Source organism: Microtus oregoni, unplaced genomic scaffold (assembly GCF_018167655.1).
Source record: "Microtus oregoni isolate MIOR12 unplaced genomic scaffold, Mior012 000013F_ref0000133, whole genome shotgun sequence".
In the NCBI taxonomy this organism is placed as follows: domain Eukaryota; kingdom Metazoa; phylum Chordata; class Mammalia; order Rodentia; family Cricetidae; genus Microtus; species Microtus oregoni.
The window spans coordinates 3,405,038-3,431,114 of NW_024543072.1; the positions used below are offsets into that span (position 1 = coordinate 3,405,038).

The window sequence follows — 26,077 nt, forward strand, 5'->3', positions numbered from 1 at the left end:
AGAGAAGCCAAAGCTGATCAGTTGGGGTTCATGTAACCAGTGAGGGGTCAACAGGATGGGCACTATCCTGACATGTAGGCTGCAGTTGGAGAGTGCCCTGAGGGAAGGTATGGGTGGACAAACCATGAGAGAATTCTGTCCTGGGGCAGCAGAGGCCTGCAGCCTAGGGCGAAGCTGAGGCACTGAAGTGCAGAAGAGCCCTGCAGCTACTGCAGGCACATGTGTGCAGAAATGCATAGATATGTAACACTTTCAGGAAGGCAGGCCGGTAAGACTTATCCTGAAATGCATATTTTAAAAGATGATTTCCAAAATAAGAAGTTTCTATGCAGAAGCATTTCTTATAAAAGGCATAAATTAGCATTTATAAATACACGTCTGCAATAGTGGTCACGTGTGACAGCAGTGTCTGCCTTCCCCTGTGTGAGCAGCCGGAAGGGCACAGGCAGGCGCTGTGGCTGAGACCTTCAGCTTCCACACAGATGGTGAAGTATTCTCCCGCTAACTCGTGATTTCAGAGGCTTTCTGTGTACATGCCTGAAACTCCGCGTCTTCCACCAGACCAAAGTTTTCAAGAGTACGGCCAGAGTCGGGCTGTTTTTCTAATCCTGGCTCCTTCTGTGGTGGCTGTCATGTGAAGGAAGAGCTCCCTGTTTCCAAATTTGTTGGAGCCTCCTGTATACTACTGAGTAAAGTCCATGGTTCTAGGAATTGGGCTTCTGAGGATGATAGCAGCAGAGGGCTATAGAGCCCGCAGAGAAAAGTTCTCCTTGATTTTTTGTTTGTTTGATTGTTTTGTTGAGTAGGTTAAAACTAGAAAATGTTGCTTGGTTACATGTGGCCCTGTCCATCTTGGTTTCTATCCAAATTGGGGCTGTATAAAGAAAACATTTATAGGCAGAGGGCTGGCATCGTTTAGGCCTGATGACTGAGGTCATGTGGGTTGGAATCACAGAGGTTCTAGCCATCAGGCAATAATGCTTCAGAGGTGTGTGGCAGTGGGATGGGAGTGGCCACAGGTACTAAGAAGTGTAATGATCTGTCCTATCTCTTTAAGAGACAAGCCCCACCCCCACCCCTGTCGAAGAGGCAGGCAGATCTTCCTTCCTGATGGCTGCCTGAGTTTCTTCCTTTTCCCTCTCCCTCTTGAAGAGGAAGCTTCTGCCTCTCTGTCTCTCTGTCTCTCTGTCTGTGCTTCTCTGCTCATCTCTCCTTCTCCCCACCCCATGGCTTGTCTCTTAAAGAGACAGGACAGATCCTTACAAGAAGGAGGCAAAGCTGTATCCCAGAGGCTGCTTTGAGGGTCCATCAGTGGTTTCAATCAGGAAGGGGAGGTGTGCCAGTCACTAGGCAGTGTCTTCTGTGTCTGAGCTCACTGCCTTTCACCCTATGGGTGAAAGCAGTAAAATTTAGACTAGAATAGGTACTTGTCCAAGGTCACCTTGCCACACAGTGACAAAACTGACTTGGATTTGAGGTGTCAGAGGAAACCCCGCAAAGAAATAAGGGTTAATTTTATTACATCTTTGTTTTTTCCAGAGGGAATTCTGTTCAAAGTCGTTGTTGAGATGTTTGCTCATCCTTGTGCTTTTCTGGGCCTGATCTGGAAACCTCGGGGGAAACGTGTTGTGTTGTGCAAATGTGTGCAAATAGAAAACGTGCCCATTATAGCCTAGGCAGACTCATTGCACATGCATCAGGGCAGGTGGCAAAATGCAATAATGCAGCCTGAATGACAGGGTTTAACACGTAGCTGCTCATGAGAAATTCAGCATTCAAATGAAAATGCTTTCCCAGCCCAGGTGCAGGGCAGCAGATTCAGTTCTCGGAATTATCGTCTCTTAGCGGCAGATTCTGATCATTGCTTCTCTCTTTCATTCCCCCTTTCACCCTTGGTGCATTTGTTTCTCTTTACAGGAAAAAGTAGAATATGCCTTCCTGATTATTTTTACAGTGGAGACATTTCTGAAGATTATAGCGTATGGATTGTTGCTGCACCCTAACGCTTATGTTAGGAATGGATGGAATTTACTGGATTTTGTTATAGTAATAGTAGGGTAAGTCCCTCTTGCATTGGGGAAATGGCGGGGACTGGGTGGTAAAGGGTATACAACCTTCTTGGGGAAGATAATTGTTCTTAGGCCCAGTGATGGCTCCAGTCCTGTCCGGAGTTTCTTGGTTGGCTGGATGTTTTCATGCTGACAGAGCTGCTGTCAATCCCTGGGCAGAGTCAGGTGTGAAGATCTCTCCTGACTGGTGGTGTGGATGAGGAAGTCTAATGCTAATGAGAGATGATTCACCTCCCAGGGCCTTGAATCTCCACAAATAAACCCTCCCTGCTGGTGGGTGGAAGCAAGTGAGCACAGCTCCTGGAACTGCGCCCTCCTAGTTAAAAACGCGGGCATCATATGACAAAGCTTCCTGGCAGCGGGGTCCTTGGCTGTCTAATACCCCTTGAACTAAGCTGTTATGCTTTTATGCTGACTTGTGGAAAAAACAACTCTGGCATGCCACTTTCCCATTCTAAATAACAAAACAAGTGTCTGAATACTGTCACCTGGCTGCCATAAAATAGAAAACTAAGCAATGCAGAGAACCAGGTGTTCTTTCAAACCCTGTTAAGAGGAAGACGCTGGTAGGTTTAGTTAAAGAAGAATGTTGGGGAGAAAAATAGAGGTCTGTGTTGTTCTGTTCCTTCTGCACCTGGAAATGTTGCCAGCAGAGGAGACACGAATCAGGTCTCTGCAGCTAGTCCCCACCAAGGAAGACATGACACAGCCCGGCTCTGGGACTGCCTTCCCTTGCTGTTCTATGAGTTACTCCTAGAATTATGCTGGTGTCCACCAAGAGTGCTTTTAAAGATGTATTTATTTTTACTTTATGTATATGAGTCTCTCACCTGCATGTATGTCTGTGTACCACATGCATGTCTAGTGCCCATGAGAGGTAGGAGAGGGCCTCGTGTCCCTCAAAATGGAGTAACAGATGGTGTTGAGCCACTGTGGGGGCGCTGGGAATCAAACACAGGTCCTCCGCGAGAGCAAACGCTATTCTTAACTGCTGAGCCCTCTCGCTATTACAAGAGAGCTTTTAAAATCATCCCTCCATTTTCCTGTCAGGGACTTTACTCAACTATCTTTCACAGTTGAACAAGCTGAATTATCTTTTGGATTATCTGTTTGCATCATGATTCCTCTGTTTTTTCATTGGAGATGACTTTTTCTGCCTCTTTGGAGCAGCTTAAGTTTGGAGATGTCCTTTTACACTAGGAAGTGAAGATGGGACCCAAAGCGGTAGCCCATTGGATGGTTAAACTTACCACCAAGGAAGTTAGCTTTTGCAAAACCTCCCATCATACATTGGCATCTAAGCTGCATTGCAGAGATAATGCGCCTAAAATGAGCAGGTGGTAGATAGGCATGAAGGCAAATATCTCCTTTTACTTGGTACACCTGTCAGGGAATCGTAAGGGAGCCTGGGAGGTCTCTTGGTTCAGTAAGAATCGTGTGCCTTTCCTGCCACTGAACTGTTATTCAACTAGAGAATGGAGATGCTAAGCTTCATATCTTGTGTTCCCACCCTATGATCACCTTGGCTTTTTATTTATTATTTATTTTTCTGATGGAACAATTTCCCACAACAGCACTCCACAGGAACAGGGAACCAAGTTTAGGATATAAAGCTTCAGGAGCCCGGAGAAACATAAAGCGGGGAGGGAGACAGCTAGTCAGAGAGCACTGGAGAGAGCTCTGTGCCTGCGCCTTGGGGTCTTCTGAAGTTTGGGCCACATTCCACGAAGTCAAGCAAAGAAGGTGGTTAGGGAAAAGAGAAAGACAGGGAGCAGAAACTATAAAATAAGTAATAGCCATAGCTTGCCTAAGAATGAAAGATGCTTGTCATCCAAATACCCAGAATAAATTACTGCATTGGGGGTAGACACCCCAGAAGAACCATTAGTAGTGGAGTTAACCTATATCTAGGGTCGAGTTTGGCAAACTGTGGCCATGGGATCAAACCCTCGTCCATACAGCCTGCTTTTATAAATAAAGTTTTATTGTAACATAGCTTATTTGTTGACGTCATTGAGTTGAGGTCTATAAAGCCTTAAAATATTTACTGTCTAGTCCTTTACAGAAAAATTCTGTTACCCCTGCTCTAGAATAAAGACTCCTTGAAGCTTGGATGGCAGTGTTTGAGAAGGAGCCTGAAGGGGAAAGAACTGATTAGCATGTAACTTAATTACCTGAAAAACAAAACAAGACTTTTCAAAGGACAGATAAAATCCAAATACTTAGATGATCATTCTAAGTGTCTCACCTGCAGTCAGGTAATACTAGATATATCTTCATACAGTGTGACCGCTAACAGGAGGAGAGTCTGTGACCAAAACCAGACCCAGAAACTACAGACATGACAGCAGGGGACTTTCTAAGGGTGTAAAACAGCAGCTATGATTGTGTTTATGGACTTAAGGTTATACATGACTACAGTGGAGAAAGATGAACAATAAAAGAAAGAAAACATGGAATTTCAAGTTGTGAAAAGTATGTTTGAAATGAAAAGTTCCCAAGATTGGCTCACGAGTGTATTAGGCAATATCAGAGACCAAAAAAATCAATCAATCAATCAATCAATCAATCAGGAAACTTAAAGATATATCACTAACAATAATAATTAAGGGAAAATGAACACTACCTTACTAACTTGTGAATTATCACATATTCTAACATGTTGTATTTGGAGTCTCAGGAGAAGAGAAATACTGAAGACATGTCTCAATAGTTAAGAGCCTTTGCTGTTCTTGCAGAGGACCTGTGTTTGGTTCCTAGAGCCCACATGCCAGCTCTGTAATCCCAGATCTAGGGGATCCAATGCCCTCTCCTGGTGTCCCTGGAAACCTACATGCATATAGTGCACATAAAATTCATACAGGTACATACACATAATAAATACATCAGTAAATCATTTTTAAAAGGGAGAGAGAGGAAAAAGAAAATCCTTGAGGTCATAATTCTAAATGTTCCAAATATCAGATGAACTCAGATGTTGAAGATGCTCGGCAAAACTTGATTAAAAACCCACAGAGGAAAGCACATCGTAACAATGGTCAAAATGCTAAGAAATAAAAGGCAAAGAGAATCTGGAAACAGAAGAAAAGACATCTCAAGTCCAAGCCAGAAGCAGTAGATGCATCCTCAGAGTTCTGGGGGAAATGTCAACTTAGGGTTCTCATCCAGTAAAGTTCCACCAGAACCCAAGTCAAAATAGAAACCTTTCAAGACAAACCAAAGCTGAGACTTCATTACTGACAGACTTACACCTCCAAAAATGCCGAAAGACAGCTTTTCAGGCTGGAAAAAAATGACTTCAGGTAGAAATGAAGATCCACACGAAAAAATGAGGAGTTTCAGATAGCGCGAATGTAAAGACACTCGTTCTCATTTTAATACCTCTTTAAAGGTGGCTGTCTGAACAGATCCAGTAACAGCATACTGTGCCGCTTATACCTTTGGTAGCTCTGAAATCTGACAGTAGCACCGGGGCAGAAAGATCATTGTGGGCTGTTGTCAAGTGTGTAGACAGTACCTAGAATGAGAAGATGCTATTTTTGTTGTTGTTGTTGTTTTTGTTTGTGTTTCTTTTTTGTTTTTGTTTTTTGTTTTTTTGGAACTCTAGGTTTTTTATTTAACAACAACACAACAACAACAAAAAGTTCAAACAAAATATATTATTAACCTGGCACAAATTCATAACATTGTATTTTCTGATGTGAACTATCAAAGAAATGGCTACCACTGATTATTATTCAATCACAATAAAAGCCCAAGAAAACACAACAAAAACTCCGTGAAATGTATGGTTTATTGGCATCTCTTCTGTTATGTTAGTTAAAAAGGCACTTAAGTATTTGCTGAGTGGCAGACATGATGTCATGTACCTGAAGCCCCAGCTACTACTTAGGAAGCTGAGGCAAGAGAATCACCTGAGCCCAGAAGTTCCAGTCCAATCTGGGCAATCTAACAAGATTTCCTCTCAAAAAGAGTAAAACAGGGGCTGCAGAAATGGTACAAGAGCTCATTGCACTGTCTGCTCTTCCAGAGAACTTAGGCTCAATTCCCAGAACCTACATGGCTGTCCCAACCATATATATTGTGTGTATTTATATACATACACACATACATATTATGTACATACACACAAAATATATCTATATTTATATTCTATATCTATATAGATAGATAGATATAATTTAAAAAGTAAAACAGGAGGCAGGAGAGATGACTCAGCATTCAGGAATATTTGATGCTGAGAAGATACTGTTTAAAGACAGATCATGAGCAATTCAAGTGTAGATAGTAAACCTTGGAGCCTAGGTTGGCAAACTACCAACCCCAGGATCTAGAGTCAGACATCTCTACTTTAAGTCTGCTTCTCCACATGAGTTAGGCATCTTGCTACCTACTTTTGGCAAATAAGGTTTTATTGTAACCTAACTGTGCTGTAATTGTGGCTGTTTGGTCTACTTGATTCATTATATCAGAGATGCTGCAACCTGCAGATCTTCTGTTTCCGTAGATGAGCCACGAGAAACACAGAGCTTGAATTATTAATAGTAAGGTAACAGGGAAGACTAAGTACAATAGAAGGAAACACAACAGCAAAAATTTCAATTCAGAAAAAAAAAGGTAGAGGATAAAGAAAAAACAGAAAGCAAATATGGAAGGTTTAACACAGCAGTGACCCAGTTAACACCATGTGTTTATCAGATTGCCATATGTAAAAACAAGACAACTGTCTAATGGATATCTTTGACCTTCTTCAATGCAAAGACAAATAATTTGTGAACAAAAGGACAGAAAAGGCATCAAGAGGGTCTCTAATCAATATCTAACAAAGTAGACTTTAGAAAAGGGTTATTGGGCACACAAAGAGAGAGAGATTTCATAATAATGAAAGGTATTTATCAAGATGATATAAGAATCCTCATTGCTCAAATGTCTGGTAACAGAGCTTTAACATGCCGAAACAGAACAGTAGCTGTTAGAGCTGAAGAAGGAGTGGAAAGGTGTGGGTCCCATTGTGTGCCCCAGTTCTCTGTACTGGAGTGTGGCGAGGACCTGTAGACAGGGACACATGAACATTACCACTAACCACCTTGACCCTTTCAAAGAACTCTCCACCAATAAAAGTAGAATACACACTCTTTTCACATGCATATGCCATCTTCCCCAAGAGAAGGAACACAAATAAATCTCAGCAAATTTAAGACTAAAAAAAAATTGTAGAGAATCAAGTTCTCTGAATGAATATAGCAATGTTTCTGGATTAAAAAGTCACTATAAAAAGCAGAGGAACTTCTAAATACTAGCCATGGGCGATTAGAAAACAAAAGTATTATATGTTCCTATTTACAGTGGCAATAAAATGGAACATTTAGGTATGAATAGCTCACTAAAATGGCAGAGTCTTTGTGGGAGGAGCCAAAGAGGAGCTGAAGAAGTTGAGTGTGGTGCCACGCTCACGTGTTAAAGGAGCTGGTGATCTTAGGGCTTCCGTTGCTTTCCAAATCAAGGTATGGAATGAATACTAATCTAAGTACTAGCAGGCTTTGGGGAAATTGGCAAGATTTTTGTAGCATCTGTGTGGAAATTAGACATATTCTAAACTGGCCAAAGAAATCTTTAAAGGAAAAGATGAAAGCTGATCTTACAGTGTGCTCTAATGTTATTGGAGTCAAGATAGTGCAATATTGATGTTAGGAGTTGACAGGAAGATCAATGGAATCAAAGGGGGGCATCTAGAAATAGACGTGTGTAAGCCATCAATTGATTTTAGAAAAAGATGCCTTAATAAAGCAATGACATGACAAGTTTGTTTCCAGTAAATAGTGCTGGGACAACTCGTTGTCAACGTGATAGACCAGTCTTGCCTCCAACCATGTCGAATGCTGCTTCACGTGGACCAGAGACAGACATATTTAAAGCTATAAAATTCCAAGGAGAAAATACTGCAGAAAACTTCTGTGAATCCCAGGCAGGCAAAGATTTCTAAGGCAAAAATAAAATAAAATGAAATAAAAAAATTCTAAGGCATAGGTGCTGATAGTGAACTCCTTAAATCTCTGCACAAGTGGAGAAGGCTGAGGAACTCAATCAAGATCTTCCTCAGCTATGTAGTGAGTCCGAGGCCAGCCTGGGACACATGAGATCCTGTCTCAAAAGACAAACAGGCCAAAAGCAGCACCCATTGAAGAGACAATGAAAAGATTCAATTTTACCAAAGTTTAAAACTTTTCTTCAAAAGCCAGTGTGAAGAAAATAAATTTTAAAAAAATCGGTTCTTGGGGGGCAAAAAATGTATATAATGTATACTCACAGAGGGTTAAAAATGTATATAATGTATATTCACAGAGGGCAAAATGTATGTAATGTATACACACAGTGAAAATGTATATAATGTATACTCACACAGGGTAAAAATGTATCTAATGTATACTCGCAGAGGGTAAAATGTATATAATGTATACTCACACAGGGTAAAAATGTATATGATGTCTATTCACAGAGAATGAAAATGTATATAATGTATATTCACAGAGGATAAAAATGTATATAATGTATATTCACAGAGGGTAAAAAAGTGTATACCCAGGACTTGATCAGATGTATACATTTAGCATGTGTAAAGGCCTATTCAAGAAGATAGCACACTACATAATAGACAAAATATCTGAACGGATCTTCATTAAAAAATATGTGATTGGCCAAGTAGCCCTTGAATATTGTTAGTAATTAAAGAAATGCTAATTAAAACCACAGTAACAGCACTGTGTTCCTACTGGGACAACTGGGTGTAAAGAGATCAAACGGTAGCCAACACGTGGAAACAGTGAAACCACTTACAAAGATCCCCCCACACTTCCTTCCAGCATTATAAACATTTACCACGTGATTTTATTACTAGCTTTCTGGTATTTATCCAGGGAAATAAAGACATGTGGCCACAGGAAGACTTTATTCAAAATAGAGGAAAACTGAAAATAGCTCAATACCACAGAACAGGTAAATTGATAAAAATCATCATGGTGTGTTTACTTAATTGAATATTTTATTTAACAGTAAAAGAAACTTATAAATGTAATAGCTTGGGTGAATCTTTAAAAATATGATAAACAAAAAAGTGTGCCATGTGGTTCCTTCATATTTTCCTAAAAAGGGTACCACCTCTGTAGGGACTGGCCCTTCAGTGGGAGCCATGCTCAGGGAGGGGGCAGACTTGAGAGGCCGGAGTCCTCCGTCTTGTCTCTTACATCTTACACGGTTGTCATAACTCAGCTAATTTAGGCCTGAAGCAGGTGCGTTTCTCATGTAAACTAAGTTGTGGTAAAGTTGATTGTAACGATAAAGTAACTTAAGGTACAGCTAGACTCAATGGTATTTCATTAGTATAAAAAAATTCACGATTGTTTTTCTATAAAATAGTAATCCAGTTCCTACCACAATGAAAAAAAAACACAAAGTAGAATTCTTGATAAATTATGATTTGTTGTGACAAGAGCAGAAGAAAAATTATAGAAAAGAAAAGGAGCAATGATGATGTCTTTGAATCAAATTTCCCACATTGCTGCTTCCTCCTTCTGTTCAGGTGCTGACATGCATGGCGCTTTGTTGTTGTTATTGATAGGAGTGGGAGAGAACCAGACTGTAGAATCTGAGATCAGGGAGGGCAGAGCTCTGAGATTCTGAAGTTTTCTCATTTTACTGAGAGGGAAACTGAGCCCTGGAGAAGAGAGCTTCATAGCTCATGCCAGTTACAAGTGGCAGCGGGCTTCCCTCTGCCTCGGCCTCTTTCGTAGCAGAGACACTAGTCACCAGTTTTCATGAACGCTGTTGAAGAACGGAGTGTAATGACTCTAAGGTTCATATTGCAAAACTCCAGTGCATGGGATCAGCCCTCAGTCACCCCGTACGGGGAGCACTCCTCAGTCACCCTGTGTGGGGAGCACTCCTCACTCACCCCATGCTGGGGAGCATTCCTCGGCCACCATGTGGGGAGCATTCCTTAGCCACCCCATGCGGGGAACAGTCTTCAGGCACCCCATCTGAGGAGCACTCCTCAGTCACCCCATTCTGGGAGCACTCCTCAGTCACCCTGTGCTGGGGAGCACTCCTAAGTCACCCTGTGTGGGGAGCACTCCTCACTCACCCCATGCTGGGGAGCACTTCTCAGTCACCCTGTGCTGGGGAGCACTTCTCAGTCACCCTGTGCTGGGGAGCACTCCTCAGCCACCCTGTGCTGGGGAGCAGGCCTCAGGCACCACCTGCAGAAGTTGTTTTTCTAACCATTTGGGTTGAACATTCCTGCTCTCCACATTTGCAGGGTTTGAAGTTTGCCCTTCTTCCTGTTACTTGTTTTCTCTGAAGCTATGAACTTGGTTTTTGGAAGAGAGATTCTTTTTAGCATTAGCCTTGCTGCAAGAGTTTACAGTCATTTTTAAAAGCAAGCATACTAAGAATCCTGTCCTACCTTGATCAGTTTCCCCAGCTGCAACTCAAGCTAGCGCCCCATCAGCCTGACTGTTTCCTCTCCTGGGCCCTTGCTAATCGCTGTTCTGTTATTAAAACGTTTGTCCCGGAGTGACAGAGCTGTGCCCAATCAGGCCAGCAATCAGACCACCCTGTGTTTTATGGACCTAGTGTCTTGGTGACCCAGAGGCCTGTCAAGGAGGGGGCAGGATTTCTGTTTTGGCTGCTAATTAAACTTTAAAAACCTTTTCTTTGTTGCTGGGCCAGTCATTCCCACAATCTGATGGGCAAGAGGTAATGCTGTTTGCAATGAGCAAATTTATATTTACTCTGAAAAAAAAATGAGCAGCCATTCCAAAGAAAAAATATTTATTTTAAAAAAGCAAAAGTAACTGTCAAACGAGATTGTCCAAAAATAGTGATATCCAGAAAACCTTCTGAGAGTAGGGAAAAAAACTTATCATTGCTGCCAGATGTAACATTACTCACGTTCCAGAAGAGAAAATGGTAGTATTGATGCCTTCCCTCAGATACCTCTTTTAGCCTTTGCACACCGCAGCTCCTTGGCATCTATCTGTGGTCCATATTGTTTTGACAAACACCCCAGGGAGGCTGCAGGTGGCGTGTGTCAGTGTCTGCGCAGGGAGCGGTGTAACACGTTAAGATGCGGGACTTTGAAGTTACCCATCTATTTCCTCCTCCGGACATTTCTTGGGTGCTTTGTATGTGTCAGGAACTGTTTTAGGAACCAAGCCTGAAACAGACAAAATGAACAGATGAAAACACACTGCCCTCATGGAACCTACATCTTATCCTCATCGGCCACAGTCTCTGGATTCAAGTGGCCCAACCATAGGCAGATGAGCCTTTCCTGCCAACACGTATATAAAGCGGTCTTGATAATGCTACAGGAGAAGGCTTTTGTGAGGGCGAGCATGGTGGCAGGTGTGAAGTGCTTAGCATACAATTCAGGCTTGCAGGCCCTGACTACCAAGACCTTTGCCATTGTTGCAATGCCCTTTGTTCTCAATGAGTCCCTGCTTCTGGTTGCTTTGGTGGCATCCATCAGAGGCCCTTCAGGTAAGCAGAGCAGGCCAGGTTCTCGCCTTTGTTTAGCTGCCTTTTATTTAGTTAGCCTTTGCCCAGAAATAGTCCTTGTTAAAATAACCACTAATATCATGCTGTTTTACCTACCTGGATGACAGGCTAACGCGTGTTTCTCTCTTCCTCTTCCAGATTGTTTAGTGTCATTTTGGAACAATTAACCAAAGAAACAGAAGGCGGGAACCACTCTAGTGGCAAATCAGGAGGCTTTGATGTCAAAGCCCTCCGTGCCTTCCGAGTGTTAAGACCACTTCGACTTGTATCAGGAGTACCCAGTAAGCACATTTTGCTTCCTACCCCTCAGAAGTACTGCTTCTTCCCTGTTGGGTGGGTCTGAGGATCAGGAGAGTGTGCTCTGAGGTGGGGCCTCAGCAGCAGTGGCCCTTCCTTGATGCTGGAGGACTTGCTCACCATCACGGTGGCTCTCTGGGACATTCCTGAAAGAGGGACAGGTGGTGTTTATTGCTGCTTTTCAAAGTCTTTTCACGAAGAGAGGCTGGGTGGCAGTGGGCTTCTGATCTCGGTGTCCTGTCTAGTTCTGCACTCCAATAGTATCCTGGGCTTTTCTTCCTTACTCCCAAGTCTGTCACCTAGAAGTATCAGTATTGAAGTTGGGGGGCTCTGAGTGGAAGAAACAGGCAGGGCTGGGCTCCTGGAACTCCAGTTGGCCCCACTAGCAATGACACCTGTCCCTCTCCGAGAAGAGGGATGAGCGTGGCAGTCTCCATACCTGGGTGGAAAGCACAGCACTACCCTGCGTGATGGTGGCTTAAGAACCCCACCAGACCCTGAAGGAAGACCCTAGCAGGAGTGAGGCAGACTGGTGCCTTCTAGTAGACCCTACCCCGTCAGTCAGGGCCTGGTCCCCGCTTGCCTTCTGACTCTGTCCTCTGGGCTGCAGAGGGAAGCTCCCTCCTTAAGAAGCCTGCCTAGCCTTTGCCTCATCAGCTTCCCGCTTGGTAGGACTGCATTTTCTGGGGCCTCGAGAGTGTCGACGCCCTCATACCTGTCCTGGCATCGGTGCTTCTGGGAGGTGGACCACTCAGCGGGAACCAAGGATATAGGGCTGCTGAATACAGCCGCTTTCCACAGCTCACACTACCATCGGAACACTGGCTCTTCTCCTCCCAGCCTGTCTTCAGGAAGTTTTATTAAACCTTAGGCACTCAGAACGCACCAAACACCTCTGGAAAAAAAAACCGCTACATTTCCAAATTTAACATTTAAAATGTAGGAAGTGGTGTTTTAAGTGTACTTATTTTTCCAGATGGTTCATTTATTTTCATTGAAAAAGATCAGTGCAAGTCAAAAACCACAGAACTGCCTGGAAGCAATTGAGAGAAACAGAAATACCTTGGCAGTGGCTGGCACTGTTAAGTGTAACATGATGAAATGAAGGGCTCAGCGAGCAAATATGCTCTTTCTGATTTAGTTGTCACAGCTTAATCTAATTTCAAAGTAACCATGACAGCCCTTTTCCCCTAAAGAGCAAATGACAGGCCAGCCTGGCTGTGGCGTGTGCTGCGTGCAGACACGGAACTGTGGCTCGTGTGTACATGAGCGGCCCCTGCCAGGGAAAGCTCTCGGCACTGGCCTGGCTTGGCCTTGGCTCTTTGGCTAAGGAGGTTTCTACAGAAGGGTTAGTGTTCCACAAGCACTACAAAACAGTTTCTGCTCTTCCTTCCTGCAAAGACACAAGACTATGTGAGGTTTGTGGTGGTCTGTGTCTTGCTCTTCCACGGATCACTAGAGAGAATCGAGGCCCAACCTTTAGCCCATATTTTAGCTGACTGTGTCAGTAACATTTTCCTCAGATCCGAATGGGTTTGGGGAGAGGAACTGGGACGCGCAGGCCGTGTTATTTTCAGCTCTGGACTTGGTGATTTCTCCTCCAGCTCCTGAAATCATTGAAGATACTCAGGAATGTTTAGCTGTCCCTTCAAAGCAAGCATTGCCTTTGCCCTCCTGAAGACTGAGGCTGTTGCACAGAATTTAATTTTTGTGTGTACAGTAGATAATCATTAAGGGAAAGATAACTGTGTTCCACAGGGGCACAGCTGAGTCCTGTGGAACTACTTTTTAAATTTTATTACATGTTTTGTGTATACACACACAGATGCACACAGGCTCATGCATGTGTGCCATGGCATGCATTATGAAGGCTGGAAGAGACCTTGCAGGATATTTCTTTCCTTTTACTCTGACTCAGGTTATCAGTGGCAGCAAACTCATTTACCTGTGGAGCCATCTCACTAGCACATTAAAAAATATTATTTAAAATTATATTTGCGTGTGTGTGTGTATGTGTGTGTGTGTGTGTGTGTGTGTGAGAGAGAGAGAGAGAGAGAGAGAGAGAGAGAGAGAGAGAGAATCTGTGGACTTTTGCCCACCTACATTCTATTATCTGGAAAATGTTTATCAGAATCTAAGAGCATGAGGTGTGTGGTGCACACATTAACACCAGCACTCGGGAGGCAGAGGAAGGACAAGGTGTGTGGTGCACACACTAATCCCAACACTCTGGAGGCAGAGGAAGGCAGATCGCAGTGAGTTTGAGGCCACCCTGGTCTACAGAGTGAGTTCCAGGACAGCCAAGGCATTATAGTGAGACACTATCCTAAACAAAAGAAAGAACAAAACTAGAATCCAAGACTATAAAGATGGGAAAGCACACTGGAGACCCTCCGGCCAGTTCCCACCATCTTTTGGAGAAACTCAGTGAAACCTTTTGAACTCTCACAGCTGATGAGAAGCCACGAGGGGACAGTCCTGGGTTCCCTGCCCTGGCATGGCAGCCTTCCCAGGCCTTCACACTGCGCATGTGATTATGTCCCAGGGGGCTGGATGTAATGAAAGCATGTGTGCTCAGTTTGTGATACAACTCGATATGAGCTCCTAAGTCTGGCCGATCTGAAATGCAGTGGTTATACTAAACATAACCACATAGTAGTTACACTATACATAACCACATAGTAGTTACACTAAACATAACCACATAGTAGTTACACTAAACATGACCACATAGTAGTTACACTAAACATGACCACATAGTAGTTACACTAAACATAACCGATTGTAGTTACACTAAACATAACCACATAGTACTTACACTAAACATAACCACATAGTAGTTACACTAAACATAACCACATCCCTGAGACAAATGGCTCACTGCAGTGGGGTTTAAGAGATAATTCTTAGGTGCTTTACAATGGCCTTGCCCATGTCTAAAAACAGAAAAGTAGAAAAGAAATATCAGAATAGCAGCCAAGAAATTCTGTCCATGTACATGGGAGCCAATGCTCCCCCCACTCCATTTATTGCCTGCAATAGACAAAAAACTTAGGAATCATCTCGTTAGTCTTATTTTCAAAAGAACCCATTGGAACATTTAAGGATGGGCCTAGAATTTTAGCAGCAAAGAAGGTTTAGGGGAGACATGGTCTTGCTGGTCTTGAAGACCCCTTGTCAGCCTCCTCTCCTGCCCCCCACTTTTTTCATGTGCACTTACCGGGGGAGACAGGTGGCTGTAACGGCTAGGGTTGCTTCTCTCTTTCTTGGCTTATTGTGGCTGCTGCTGTGTTTTAACTCTAAGGAGATCAGTTTCTTCTGTTCTTCTTTCTGTCTTTGAATAAATGTTGGAAGAATAAGAAGGGGAAGAAAAGAAAAGGAATGAGGCGCCCATATAGAAGCTGATGCTAGGGCAGTGAGAAGAGTGCAAGATGCTGAACACTGAGCCAGGAAGCCCCGTTCTAGTGTGGGCTCTGGGTCCTCCTTCCCTTCCCTCTGTCTGTTCCCAGTCTGTCTTCCCTGGCATCTGTCCCTGCACCGCAGCTCTACTGAGGCTCTCACCTCTCAAACCCACCTGCACCCTGATGTTATACCGAATATTGAACCCCGACCTTCTCAAACCCACTCTCGGCCTCCTACTGTCCCTGCTTATGCCCTCCATCCTAGAGGGACTGCCTTGAAAACACTTAAAGGGATTTCTTCTCTTTGGGGTGCTGGAGGACAGCTGTAATTTGCCCCCAAGCCTGCACGAGATCACGGGAGCGCCCCTGAGGCTCCCTTTCTTCATTCTAGCCTGTAGTTGGAGTCAGGCCCCCTCCTGCTCTGTGTTCCCACCTCTCTCGAGCCGTTTCCCTGCCTTCTGAGCTTATTGCTGTCCATTTGCTCTCTCCGAGACAACTTCTGCCAGTGAACTCCAAACCAAATCCCAAACGCAGAACCGCATGCTGTGACCACGTTGTTGATGGCCTTTATGACTAGCTGTGATGACAAACCCACCCCAGCTCACACTGTACACTGCTTGCTTCTGTGTTGGGTTTTCTGCCAAGGCCTGCCTGTGACGATCTGTCTTCAGGCCCAGACCAGTGGGAACCTTCTTTGGATCCTCTGCCCTCACCCTGCTCAGAGGCAGCACTTTTGTTCCTCTTTGATTTTTTGTTTGCTGTTTCTCATACAGTGTTTGCATACTACCTGAGAGTAGTTTATGTTAAATCCTTTTACTTCCTTCTAGACTATAACCTCTTTGAGGGAGGTTTGTGTAATTCATCTTTACATTATCCAAAGCACTATCTTCTGTATTTTGCATATTTGGGTGGTCTGTTAAATGGAATAAAAAAAAAGTATGTAAGTGAATAAATGATTTTATTACTGGCTACTCCTTTCTGGGCATTCATTCTTCACATCTGTCTAGTGAAGGAGTTGGATTAAATGATCTTTAAGAGTTCCTTTTTATCTCATCTCATATCCAGGCTTAGTATTATTAATCAACAGCTTTGAAATATCTCTACATTTTATTACTCTATGCCATAAATAGAGCAAGCATCATTGAGGATTATATTTGTGATACATTTGAAGTGGCTCCCCAAACTCACAAATGGATTTTTTTTCTCTTCTAGGTTTACAAGTTGTTCTGAACTCCATTATAAAAGCCATGGTCCCCCTCCTTCACATAGCCCTTTTGGTATTATTTGTAATTATCATCTATGCTATTATAGGATTGGAACTTTTTATTGGAAAAATGCACAAAACATGTTTTTTTGCTGACTCAGGTGAGTAGTGACAGTAATTATTACCCAAACATTAAAGCATTTTTGGTTTGGGGGTGGGGGTCTCCTGAGCCTTCTATTCCCATCTATTCTCTCCGCGTGTGTGGGTTGAGGGAATCTGTTCTCCTTTTCCATCCCGATTGCAGATAAAGATGGGGACTTGCTCAGGGTAAAGCAGGTAACTCCATCCTGTAAGCCCAGGAAAGGCCCGCGAATGTGTGGGCAGGGTGGGGAGTGGTAGGTGTCTAGAAGAAGCTGAATTCCACTGGCAGGGGAATGTTCTGAGTGAGGCAGCAAAGGTGCCCATGTCTGGTTTTCCGGGCTTGAGTGGAGTCCTGGTGCTCGTCTTTTGAACTGTCCTCTGCTTCCTTCCTTCCCTGTAGATATCGTAGCTGAAGAGGACCCAGCTCCATGTGCGTTCTCAGGGAATGGACGCCAGTGTACCGCCAATGGCACGGAATGTAGGAGTGGCTGGGTTGGCCCCAATGGAGGCATCACTAACTTTGATAACTTTGCCTTTGCCATGCTCACTGTGTTCCAGTGTATCACCATGGAGGGCTGGACAGATGTGCTCTACTGGGTAAGCAGCTCAGGGGTGTTGACGGCATGCTGTTCCCTTGTGAGAGCAGCTGAGCACGGAGCCCTGGGGGTCAGTTCTTTGGGAAGGGAAGCCCACCTAGGCCCGCTCTTCACTTGGTGAGCCCCCTCCTCCTGCTCCGGGGAATTCCCCAGCACTAGAAGGCTACTGCATAGCTTAGCTCCTGGCCTCTAGTCCTCCACCTCCCCAGCATCGCTTGGGGTCTTGTTATTAACTGTAGTTGCTCCTGCCCGCTAAGCCCTCTGGGAACTCTGGAGGCCAGGGCTGTCCTGACACAACTCAGAGAGCTAGAGCAGCATTTCCCGAGGAAGCAGTTCCTGGATTCCCAGTCCACACGTAAAGGCAGTTATTGAGCCAGATCCTAAAGGGAAGGCAGGGAACACAGCCAGGCCCCTTTCCTGCATCCACAGCTTTGTGTGACCACAGCTCACCATCAGTTGTTCTCCTTTCCACTTGCTTCTCGTATCCCCGGCATCAGTGTCAGCCGGGCCAGCACAAGTCCTGCCTCTACTGTACTCTTTCAGAGCCAGAGACCCCAAATAAAGTACAGCAGCCATTTCCCCCAGTGACTGTGTATAGGCAGAGCTTTTAAAGCTCACAGAAACTTAGAAATGTTTTTTACTGCATAGTAGATGCGTTTCTGGAAAATATAAAAGTATATAGATTTTAAGCCCAAATCTAAATTTGTCAAACTAATACTCCAGTAGTTAATTGGAGAAGTGGTTCTCAACCTGTGGATCATAACCCCTTTGGAGGGATTGAATATCAGATATATAAATTATAATTCATAACTAGCAAAATTACAGTTATGAAATAGCAAGGAAATGATTTTGTGGTGGGGGGACACAACATGAGGAACTGCATTAAAGGGTTGCAGAATTAGGAAGGCTGGGAACCACTGTCTTAAAGGGTCGCAGTGTTAGAAAGGCTGGGAACCATTGTATTAAAGGGTCACAGCATTAAGAAGGCTGGGAACCACTGTATTAAAGGGTCACAGCATTAGGAAGGCTGGGAACCACTGTATTAAAGGGTCACAGCATTAGGAAGGCTGGGAACCACTGTATTAAAGGGTCACAGCATTAGGAAGGCTGGGAACCACTGTATTAAAGGGTCACAGCGTTAGGAAGGCTGGGAACCACTGTATTAAAGGGTCGCAGCGTTAGGAAGGCTGGGAACCACTGTATTAAAGGGTCACAGCGTTAGGAAGGCTGGGAACCACTGTATTAAAGGGTCGCAGCGTTAGGAAGGCTGAGAACCACTGTATTAAAGGGTCACGTGTCAGGAAGGTTGAGAACCACTGGTTTAGAGGAAATTAATAGTATTTCTTGAATAGGCAGCTTCTTGGTTAAAAGGTTTAGAAAAGGAGAAGCAAGCAGCTTCTGTTAGCTCCTACATCCTGAACTTGGCACGTTTCCTATCACTCTCCCATCAGAGGACGCACCATCTGATGCGTAGCCGTGGGTTTGCTTCCCTTCACCGGTGACCACTATGCTTGTGGGATTATAGGCAGTTCTGTACAGCTGCCCTCCGTATCTGCAGATCCTCCATCCGTAGGTTCAATCCACGTCTGATTGAAGATTGAACCAAATGCCGATTGAAAATAATTCAGGGGGAAAAATATCCCAATTGAATGTGTCCAGACTTGTTTTGTATTTATTCCCTAAACAATATGTATATGGGGGAATATGGATATAGGCCATATGCAAATACTGTGCTGTTTTATCTAAAGGGCTTGAGGCGCTTTGGCTGTGGCTGCTCTCTGCAGATACTCCGGGTCAACTGTATATTCTGCTAAGTGGAGAATGAGAGTCACCAACTTGTTGTATCTTGTTTGTCCTTCGTCCATTTTCCTGATTTTTGTAGGAGTGTGTGTGTGTGTGTGTGTGTGTGTGTGTGCGCACATGTGTACGTGTATCTATAGACACAAATGTTAGTTATATCCACACACAGTACCTTCTCATGGAGAGGAATGCTGGGCTTTGCCAGCCACTGAGCTCCAGGGTTGGGTGAAGTGTTGACCTTCACTCCTGTCTCCTAAACTGTAGCTCCCAAGCAGAGCAAAACCTCGGTCCCAACGTCCCCTGAAATGGCTGATAAGTAGAACACATCATCCGCAAAAGCCCCAAGCTCTGCTTTTCCCTGCCCCAAACAGGAGAGAATTTTTTTCTTTTTCTTTTTTTTTTTTAAGTTAAAAGTCTGTGACTGCCTCGGTCATGTCTTCTCTCTGTTTTCATGGTGAATTGCTAGCTGCCGATCCAACATGCCTTGACTAATGGACAGTTTTGCAGTTTATTTACATTTTTGCACATCGGTTCTCTCACAGCGATTGTGCTGCTGTCGGAGACACTTTGAGGAGCACGTGGCAGAGGAAGAGAAAACACCCTGCACCCAGAAACACCAGTTTCCTCTTACCCTTTTAAGACTGAGTTTCATCTATGATGATGAAATGATCTTTATTGTTGCTATGACAATACATAGTTAATAACTTGACAATTAGGTACATACTCTGTAAATTACCCAGCACCTTTATTATGATGGAGGAGCTCATGGAATCCCAAACATCTCTCTGTCTCTAGCATGTCTTAGCAGGTCTGAGGTCTTGAAGATGGAGACCGTGCTGTAGAAAGAGACCACTGAGCATCCTCAGGGTCCCTCAGCAAGTGTTTGGAGTCCTTGATTAGTGGCAGGAGTCTGGGAACATTTTAATAAGGAGCTTAAGAGTAAACATGTTTGGCCTTGCAGGCATGTGATCCCCATCCCAGCCATCAACGTTGCCATTGAGCTTGGAGCCAACCATGGGATAAGCATAATTGAATGGATATGGCTCTATCTTGGCTGGACTTCATTTATGGGCCCTGAAACCTGAATTCCCTGTGCCTTTCATACATCATATTCTCCTTCTCACTTTCCCCCATGGACACAACCATGTAAAAACATGAAGCCAATTTTTAGCTTTTGAGAATCATATAAAAAGAAAGGTGGATTCAGCCTTCAGATCACAGTTGAGGGTCAGCTGGCCTTGACTGGAACCCACTAGGCTTTCCTTATTATTCTTCCACTTACCAGTGGTTTATGGACCCTTCTGTAACACTAGGGGGCAGCTGAGTAATGTCTTCCAGAGTGTTCTTTAAGACCTTACTGTCTGAAACACGTCAGGATTATTTTTAATCACTTGTTGATGGCATTTATTAGCTCATCATAAAGATAGGCAGGAGCCAAGGAACTAAACTTTCCCAGTATTTTATGGGCCACAGTCAGCTGGAAGCCACACAGCTGTGTCCTAGAATAGAACATCTCTGTTCAGCACAAAGCCTGGCCGAAAGTGAGTGCTCAAAAAATACACAAGACTGTTGCCACCCTGAGCCCACCGGACCGAGCCCACTGCTTCACTGGTGTAGATGGGCTGGGAAGAGAAAGGAGATTCAGTTTTAAATATCAATTGCAAACAAACTTCTCAAAGTTTAGGATTTTGTGTATGGTGGACCAAGTCTTCGTATCTAGGCAAGTTTCTATTTAGTCTGTGTTCTCCGGTGCACTAAGGTCCTAATTCTCAAGAGTTTCTGGCAAATGTCTGGCAGGGATGGAAAGGGACGTGCTCAAAGGCACACCTGGAGCAGAGCTATTTGGAGATGTGCGCAGTTGGGATCATGAGCTGCTGCCGGGGAAATGTCTTGTAGACTCTCCCTAAACTGAGCCCCACAAACATATTTAAAGTGCTGTTCAGCTCACGCAGATGTCCATAGCGATAGTGGTGCAGCACAGAGAAAGTGCTGGACAAGGCAGGTTCTGGATCCCTCCGGGCTTTGCTGCCCTTGTTTACAGCGGCACAATTAGCATCTTGTAGACATGATCTTTTTCCTTCAACTTTGATTTTGTTTGTTTACTCCAGAGGAGATGCTTGAAATGTAGGAAATTAATAGCAAAACATTGGTTTTAGGAGAGCGCTGTATGAGTCCCCATGGCCTGTTGTGTTAGCACCAAGCTTTTTCCTCAGGGGTGTACACGGATATGGACTGTAGACGTGCTGGCTGACAGACCTTAGTTAGTAGTACTTGACCTGACAGCACCTGTCCATCAAAGCACCTGGGAAATTCTTCTATGCCCAAGCAGCCAAGACTTGCCTTTCCCACAGTCTATGCTCTAAGGCTCTCCAGCTGTTTCTGAGAGTTGGAAAAACCAAAAAGCCTTCTTGCTTTCCTTTAATTCGAGGCATCCATGGGCACTTAAGCCTTTAAAATAAGAGAAAACTAAAGTGAAATAGAAAATTGGCTTGGGTGGCCGGTGGCCCTCTATGATGAAACTGACATCAATACTTTAAAAATTAATATAAATCGAAGTTCTTTCCCTCATGGTGGTGTCCCCATTGTTGATGAAGAAGATGCAGACAAAGCCTGGGGCAGGTAGTGTGTCTGTGATGCGGGGACCAGCCCAGAAATTGTTAATTTCCCCCCCTCCTGTGTATAATGAGCTTTAAGAACTCAGTTCTGCAGCAGATGTGTGGGGAGAAAAGCCTGGCCTGGGAGCTTCAGTTTCATCTCTTCTGGCAGAGAGAGAGAAGATGCTCCAGTTGTCTGTGTTTAGCTCCTGCCTCCCTCAGTCCTCCTCAGCTGTCCTGGGTGACATTGATTTGAGAAGACGCAAGCCTGCAAAGTCCCTGCTCCCAAGACATTCAAAGGCATCTTAATTTCTTTAAATGAGATGTTCCCTTTGCAGCTGTCACCAAAGCTTTACTCGAATGCCACCAGGCCTGAGGAGGGCAGGTGAGGAGATGGCCTGGTCAGCAGACTTTGCCAGTCTCAAGAGTAAGGTGTCTACTGAGAGCCGTGCACTGGCTCGCTCTCCTCTGCCTCGTACACACCCTGCTCTGGCAGAGGCTAGGAGATTCAAGGCTGAAACTCTGCCACTCCAGGCAGCCTTACCACCCCCCCCCCACCCCGCATGTGGGTTTTTAAATAAGTTTGGTGGTGTAGTTGCTTTGGAAGAATTACCCTCTGCCTTCCTGCTGAAATTAGTTTATCCAACTTAATTAGATCAACAATTGGAGCCATAGCCCTGGCTCATTCATTCCTCTAATTGCCGATGTGCAGATGGATAGGGGTTCTATTAAACGCATCGGTTTTCATGCGGCCAAACAGGTGTTTCATAAGGGAGTTAATGCCCTCTCCCTAGATTTCAACAACAGATGTTAGGTTTTTCTGTTTTTTCTGTTCCCTTTTCCTGTTTGGCTTCTGCATGAGGCAAACACTCTGAGATGCATGGACCGCTTTCTGTTAAGCTGAAACCTGGAAACAGATCATGGGCAAAAGGGCACAGAGCTTAAAAACCCTAAGGTTTGCCCATGACAGGAAGAGCACTCGGCCTGTCTGAATTATCGACTGGCTGAAGATTTAGGCTGCTTTTACAGAGCAGGGCCTGTTACCTGATCGGTAACATTGGAGCATCTCCTTTCTCAGCGAGGCGTCTGTCCCGTGGAACACTGACCTATACTGCTGGAAAGTTCCATCCAGCTGTGACCCCTCACACAGCTCTGTGCAGGCTGCTCACTTCCAAACCATTTCTGACAAGGAGGCCATGCCTGAGCGGGCAGTTGAATTCTTCCAAGTAGTCAGCCGCTTCTCTGGCCAGGTCCTGCCTTTAGAACACCTGTTAGGTCACAGAGTCAGGGTGAGGCAGATTGCAATTAAAGCCAGGTTCTTTTACTGGGTGCAGCTGAGAAAGAAGCCCGGTCCCAGAGCATCCCGAACACTGACAACTATTGACTTTGGAAATGCTTTCTTGGTTCCAAGTTTATTTAGTGGTTCTGTGTTCACAGGCTGCAGATAATCCAAAGGTGAGGAGGGCCAGGCATCCTTGGTTAGATGGACAGGATGATTACCTTCGAATAGACAGTAGTTGTTGGAGATATATTTATTTATTTTGAGAGCGGGTCTCCCTGTATAGGTGACTGGTTGGAACTCCCAGTGTAGACGAGGCTGACCTTGAACTACAGGGATCCATCTGTCTCCTGGGTGTTGGATCAAAGGCATGTGCCACCATGCCCAGCTAGTTTTTTGTTTTCTTGTTTTTTGGGGTTTTTTTTAGGAGTTTATAGAGTCACATGTTACAGGTTTGACTCTATAATTAAGACTTTTCCACCCAAATTTTAAAAGCGGTTAGGGCTAACTCCTGGGGTGGAACAGCCACGAGGATCCGGGATAGCACTCGCTCTCCCTTCCACTGAGCCTTCCCCTGGAAGCTTCTTAGCAAGACAGGGTCCTGAGACGGAGCCAGATCTCAGCTCATTTCCCTACCTGGAACCAGGCCCTGCTGGTGTGGCCCGAGGCCTCCATGAGTCTTGTCTGGTGTGTGCAGGCGTGCTTGTGTGTCTGTGTGTGTGTTGGGGATGTGTGATGAATGTCTGCCGACTGTTGTTGTCTCTGAGTTCAGTCTTAAGGAAACGTTGAGTTCCATGTATGGAATGTTCTCTCTAACGTGACCCTCTCTCCTTATTAGATCCCTCGGTTAACGCGCTCCTGTGAGCCGATCTTGTTTCTTACAGATGAATGATGCTATGGGATTTGAATTGCCCTGGGTGTATTTTGTCAGTCTCGTCATCTTTGGGTCATTTTTCGTACTAAATCTTGTACTTGGTGTATTGAGCGGGTAAGCCACATCTCTTTCATCTTGAAAGCAGAGTCCTGGGGACAGCTGCCAAGACCACACAGCCTTTGCTGGAGGGGTCAGTGGGTGCGTACCAGTCCCTTTGCATTGCTTTCTCTCCTCGCGGGGCTCCCCAGACCAAGCTCTTTTCTGGAACTTCACCAGCTATCATGAAAGAAAGCCATGGAGAGATTATTGACCAGAAATTAATTAATCAGTATTGTTGCTTGGGATTTAAATAATTTCCCTTGCTTGGCCCTTTGTCTGTCCTAAAATGAGACACATATATAATTGCTTTCTTGGTCTGGATCCAAATACAGTGCCCATTAATTGGCACAAAACTAGCTAAATGAGTGGTCTAGGCTGACTTTAGAAAGTCCCTTCCTGAAGACTTCAGCCTCCCTGCCCTGAGGAAAACTGTGCAGGGAGCCCCATCCACCCCAGCTCCTCCAAGCCCTTTCCTTACAATGCTGACCTTCAGTCAAAGCCCTGAGTGGTCCTGCAGCTGCAACCGAGGCTCTGTTCTTTTAGTAAACAGATAACTGATAACTGATCTCCTTACATTTTACAGGTAAATGATGCGATAGGATGGGAATGGCCTTGGGTGTATTTTGTTAGTCTGATTATCCTTGGCTCATTCTTCGTCCTTAACCTGGTTCTTGGTGTCCTTAGTGGGTAAGCAGTTGGATCCGTGTTGCACATCCTCTCGCTGCCACAAGGGGGGCAGCCCTGCCTGTCTCCCAGCTGTTCCCCGCTGGCTTCTCTGCATGCCTTTGGACTCTGGTGTTCCCTCTGTGTGCTGCTTCTGGGTTGAACTGTGATTCTTCCTGCCTGTATCTGTCTGTGAGATTCTGTGTTTCTGATGCTTGCCAAGCCCTGTTAACTTAGGAAAATAGTTTCCCTTAGAGGTGAATTACAGCAAGAGAAAGGTGACCTAGCCTTGCCCCCCCCCCCCCCAGGGAGGGACTGTGGTCTCTCATGGGTTTCACTCCCGAGTACATGGCTTGGCCTTCTCTAGTCACTGTATTGTGAAGAGTGCAGTTTCAGAGCTTGTGCGCAAGCCTAGGCTAGGACGTAAATACCCAGCGTTAGTACATAAAAAGCCCACCTTCCTGGGGTTGGGACCCTTTGCTGGCTCCACTTGTCACTGCTGTCACCATGTGAGTTATGTGCCTGATTCAGCTTTCATCTTTCCTTAATACAGAATGATGCTCAGAGTTTACACACATGCTCCCCATGCCCTTATTGTCCCCATCATTTGGTCACCATTTTAAAACTTCATTTTGTTTAATGCCTATCTCTGTATTTACCCTCCATTCAGGAGAGATAGGCTTGGGAAGAGCCTTGGGCCGTAGGCTGTGCCCTACAGGGGTGGGAGATGGTATTCCAAAGCTCCCGTGAGCAGATGTGAATCTCAACATCTCTGAGGTACCCCAGAAAGTGGAGCACTGCCATCAAAGTGGTCTGGGGGCTCTCTCAAAAGCATTTGGATAAGTGGGAGATGGATTTTGGCATGGAAAATACTGTGGGTTCCTCATCATTAGAGTCTTACTTATTTAGTTCTATCTGTATTGTTGCCTTATACTTAAAATATAACTTAGGTAAAATATCTAATTGAGAATCGTATTCAATTTTAAACAAGCATTTTAAAAATGCTTTGTTTTAATAATTAGACATATAATATTTATAGTCTGTACAATTTGAAATTTTAAGGATTATTTTTTTTTTAAATAGCCAATTTTTAACTCAAAAACAACACCACCAACCACAGCACACACACACCAGTTCCAGCATACAGCCATTGCTCTGAGCAGCCTAGAAGGCACCCATACCCCCCCTCTGGCCCTAGCCACTGCATTGAGCCCAGAAGTTCTCAGGAAATCACACTGATGGACTTCATCCCAAGTGAGTTTATCTACTCGCTTGCTTTATCTTGCTCTTTCAGAGGCTGTATCTCAGGACACGATGTCATCGTGTTGCTGAGTTTGTAGAGTGAGCTTTATCTCGATTTTTGGAGATACTGTCTTTTTCAGAGCAGAAGGCAGGGCCCACTTATCTGTCTGGACCCTTTTCTTTGTGTTCTTCCAGACCTGTTTTGCCATGAATTGAGTGTGGTCAGTTCTGTGTCATGAAACACAGTCATAAAAGTCCCTTAT

The 26,077-nt window shown here is 44.6% G+C and overlaps 1 protein-coding gene across 16 annotated transcripts in view; it reads left to right on the forward strand.

The window, feature by feature from the left end:
• Positions 1-26,077, forward strand: part of Cacna1d (calcium voltage-gated channel subunit alpha1 D) — a 309,902-nt gene that overhangs the window by 161,798 nt on the left and 122,027 nt on the right. For 15 of the 16 annotated variants that reach the window (XR_005975392.1, XR_005975393.1, XM_041662363.1 and 12 more), the window contains exons 4-8: positions 1,918-2,057; positions 11,763-11,905; positions 16,535-16,687; positions 17,068-17,264; positions 24,493-24,596. Coding sequence is in view for 14 of the 16 variants with exons in the window: in XM_041662363.1 (XP_041518297.1) it covers positions 1,918-2,057; positions 11,763-11,905; positions 16,535-16,687; positions 17,068-17,264; positions 24,493-24,596 (737 nt within the window). In the remaining 2 variants the exon portion in view is untranslated. The remainder of the gene's footprint in view (positions 1-1,917; positions 2,058-11,762; positions 11,906-16,534; positions 16,688-17,067; positions 17,265-24,492; positions 24,597-26,077) is intronic. The other variant, XM_041662373.1, reaches the window with a different exon arrangement.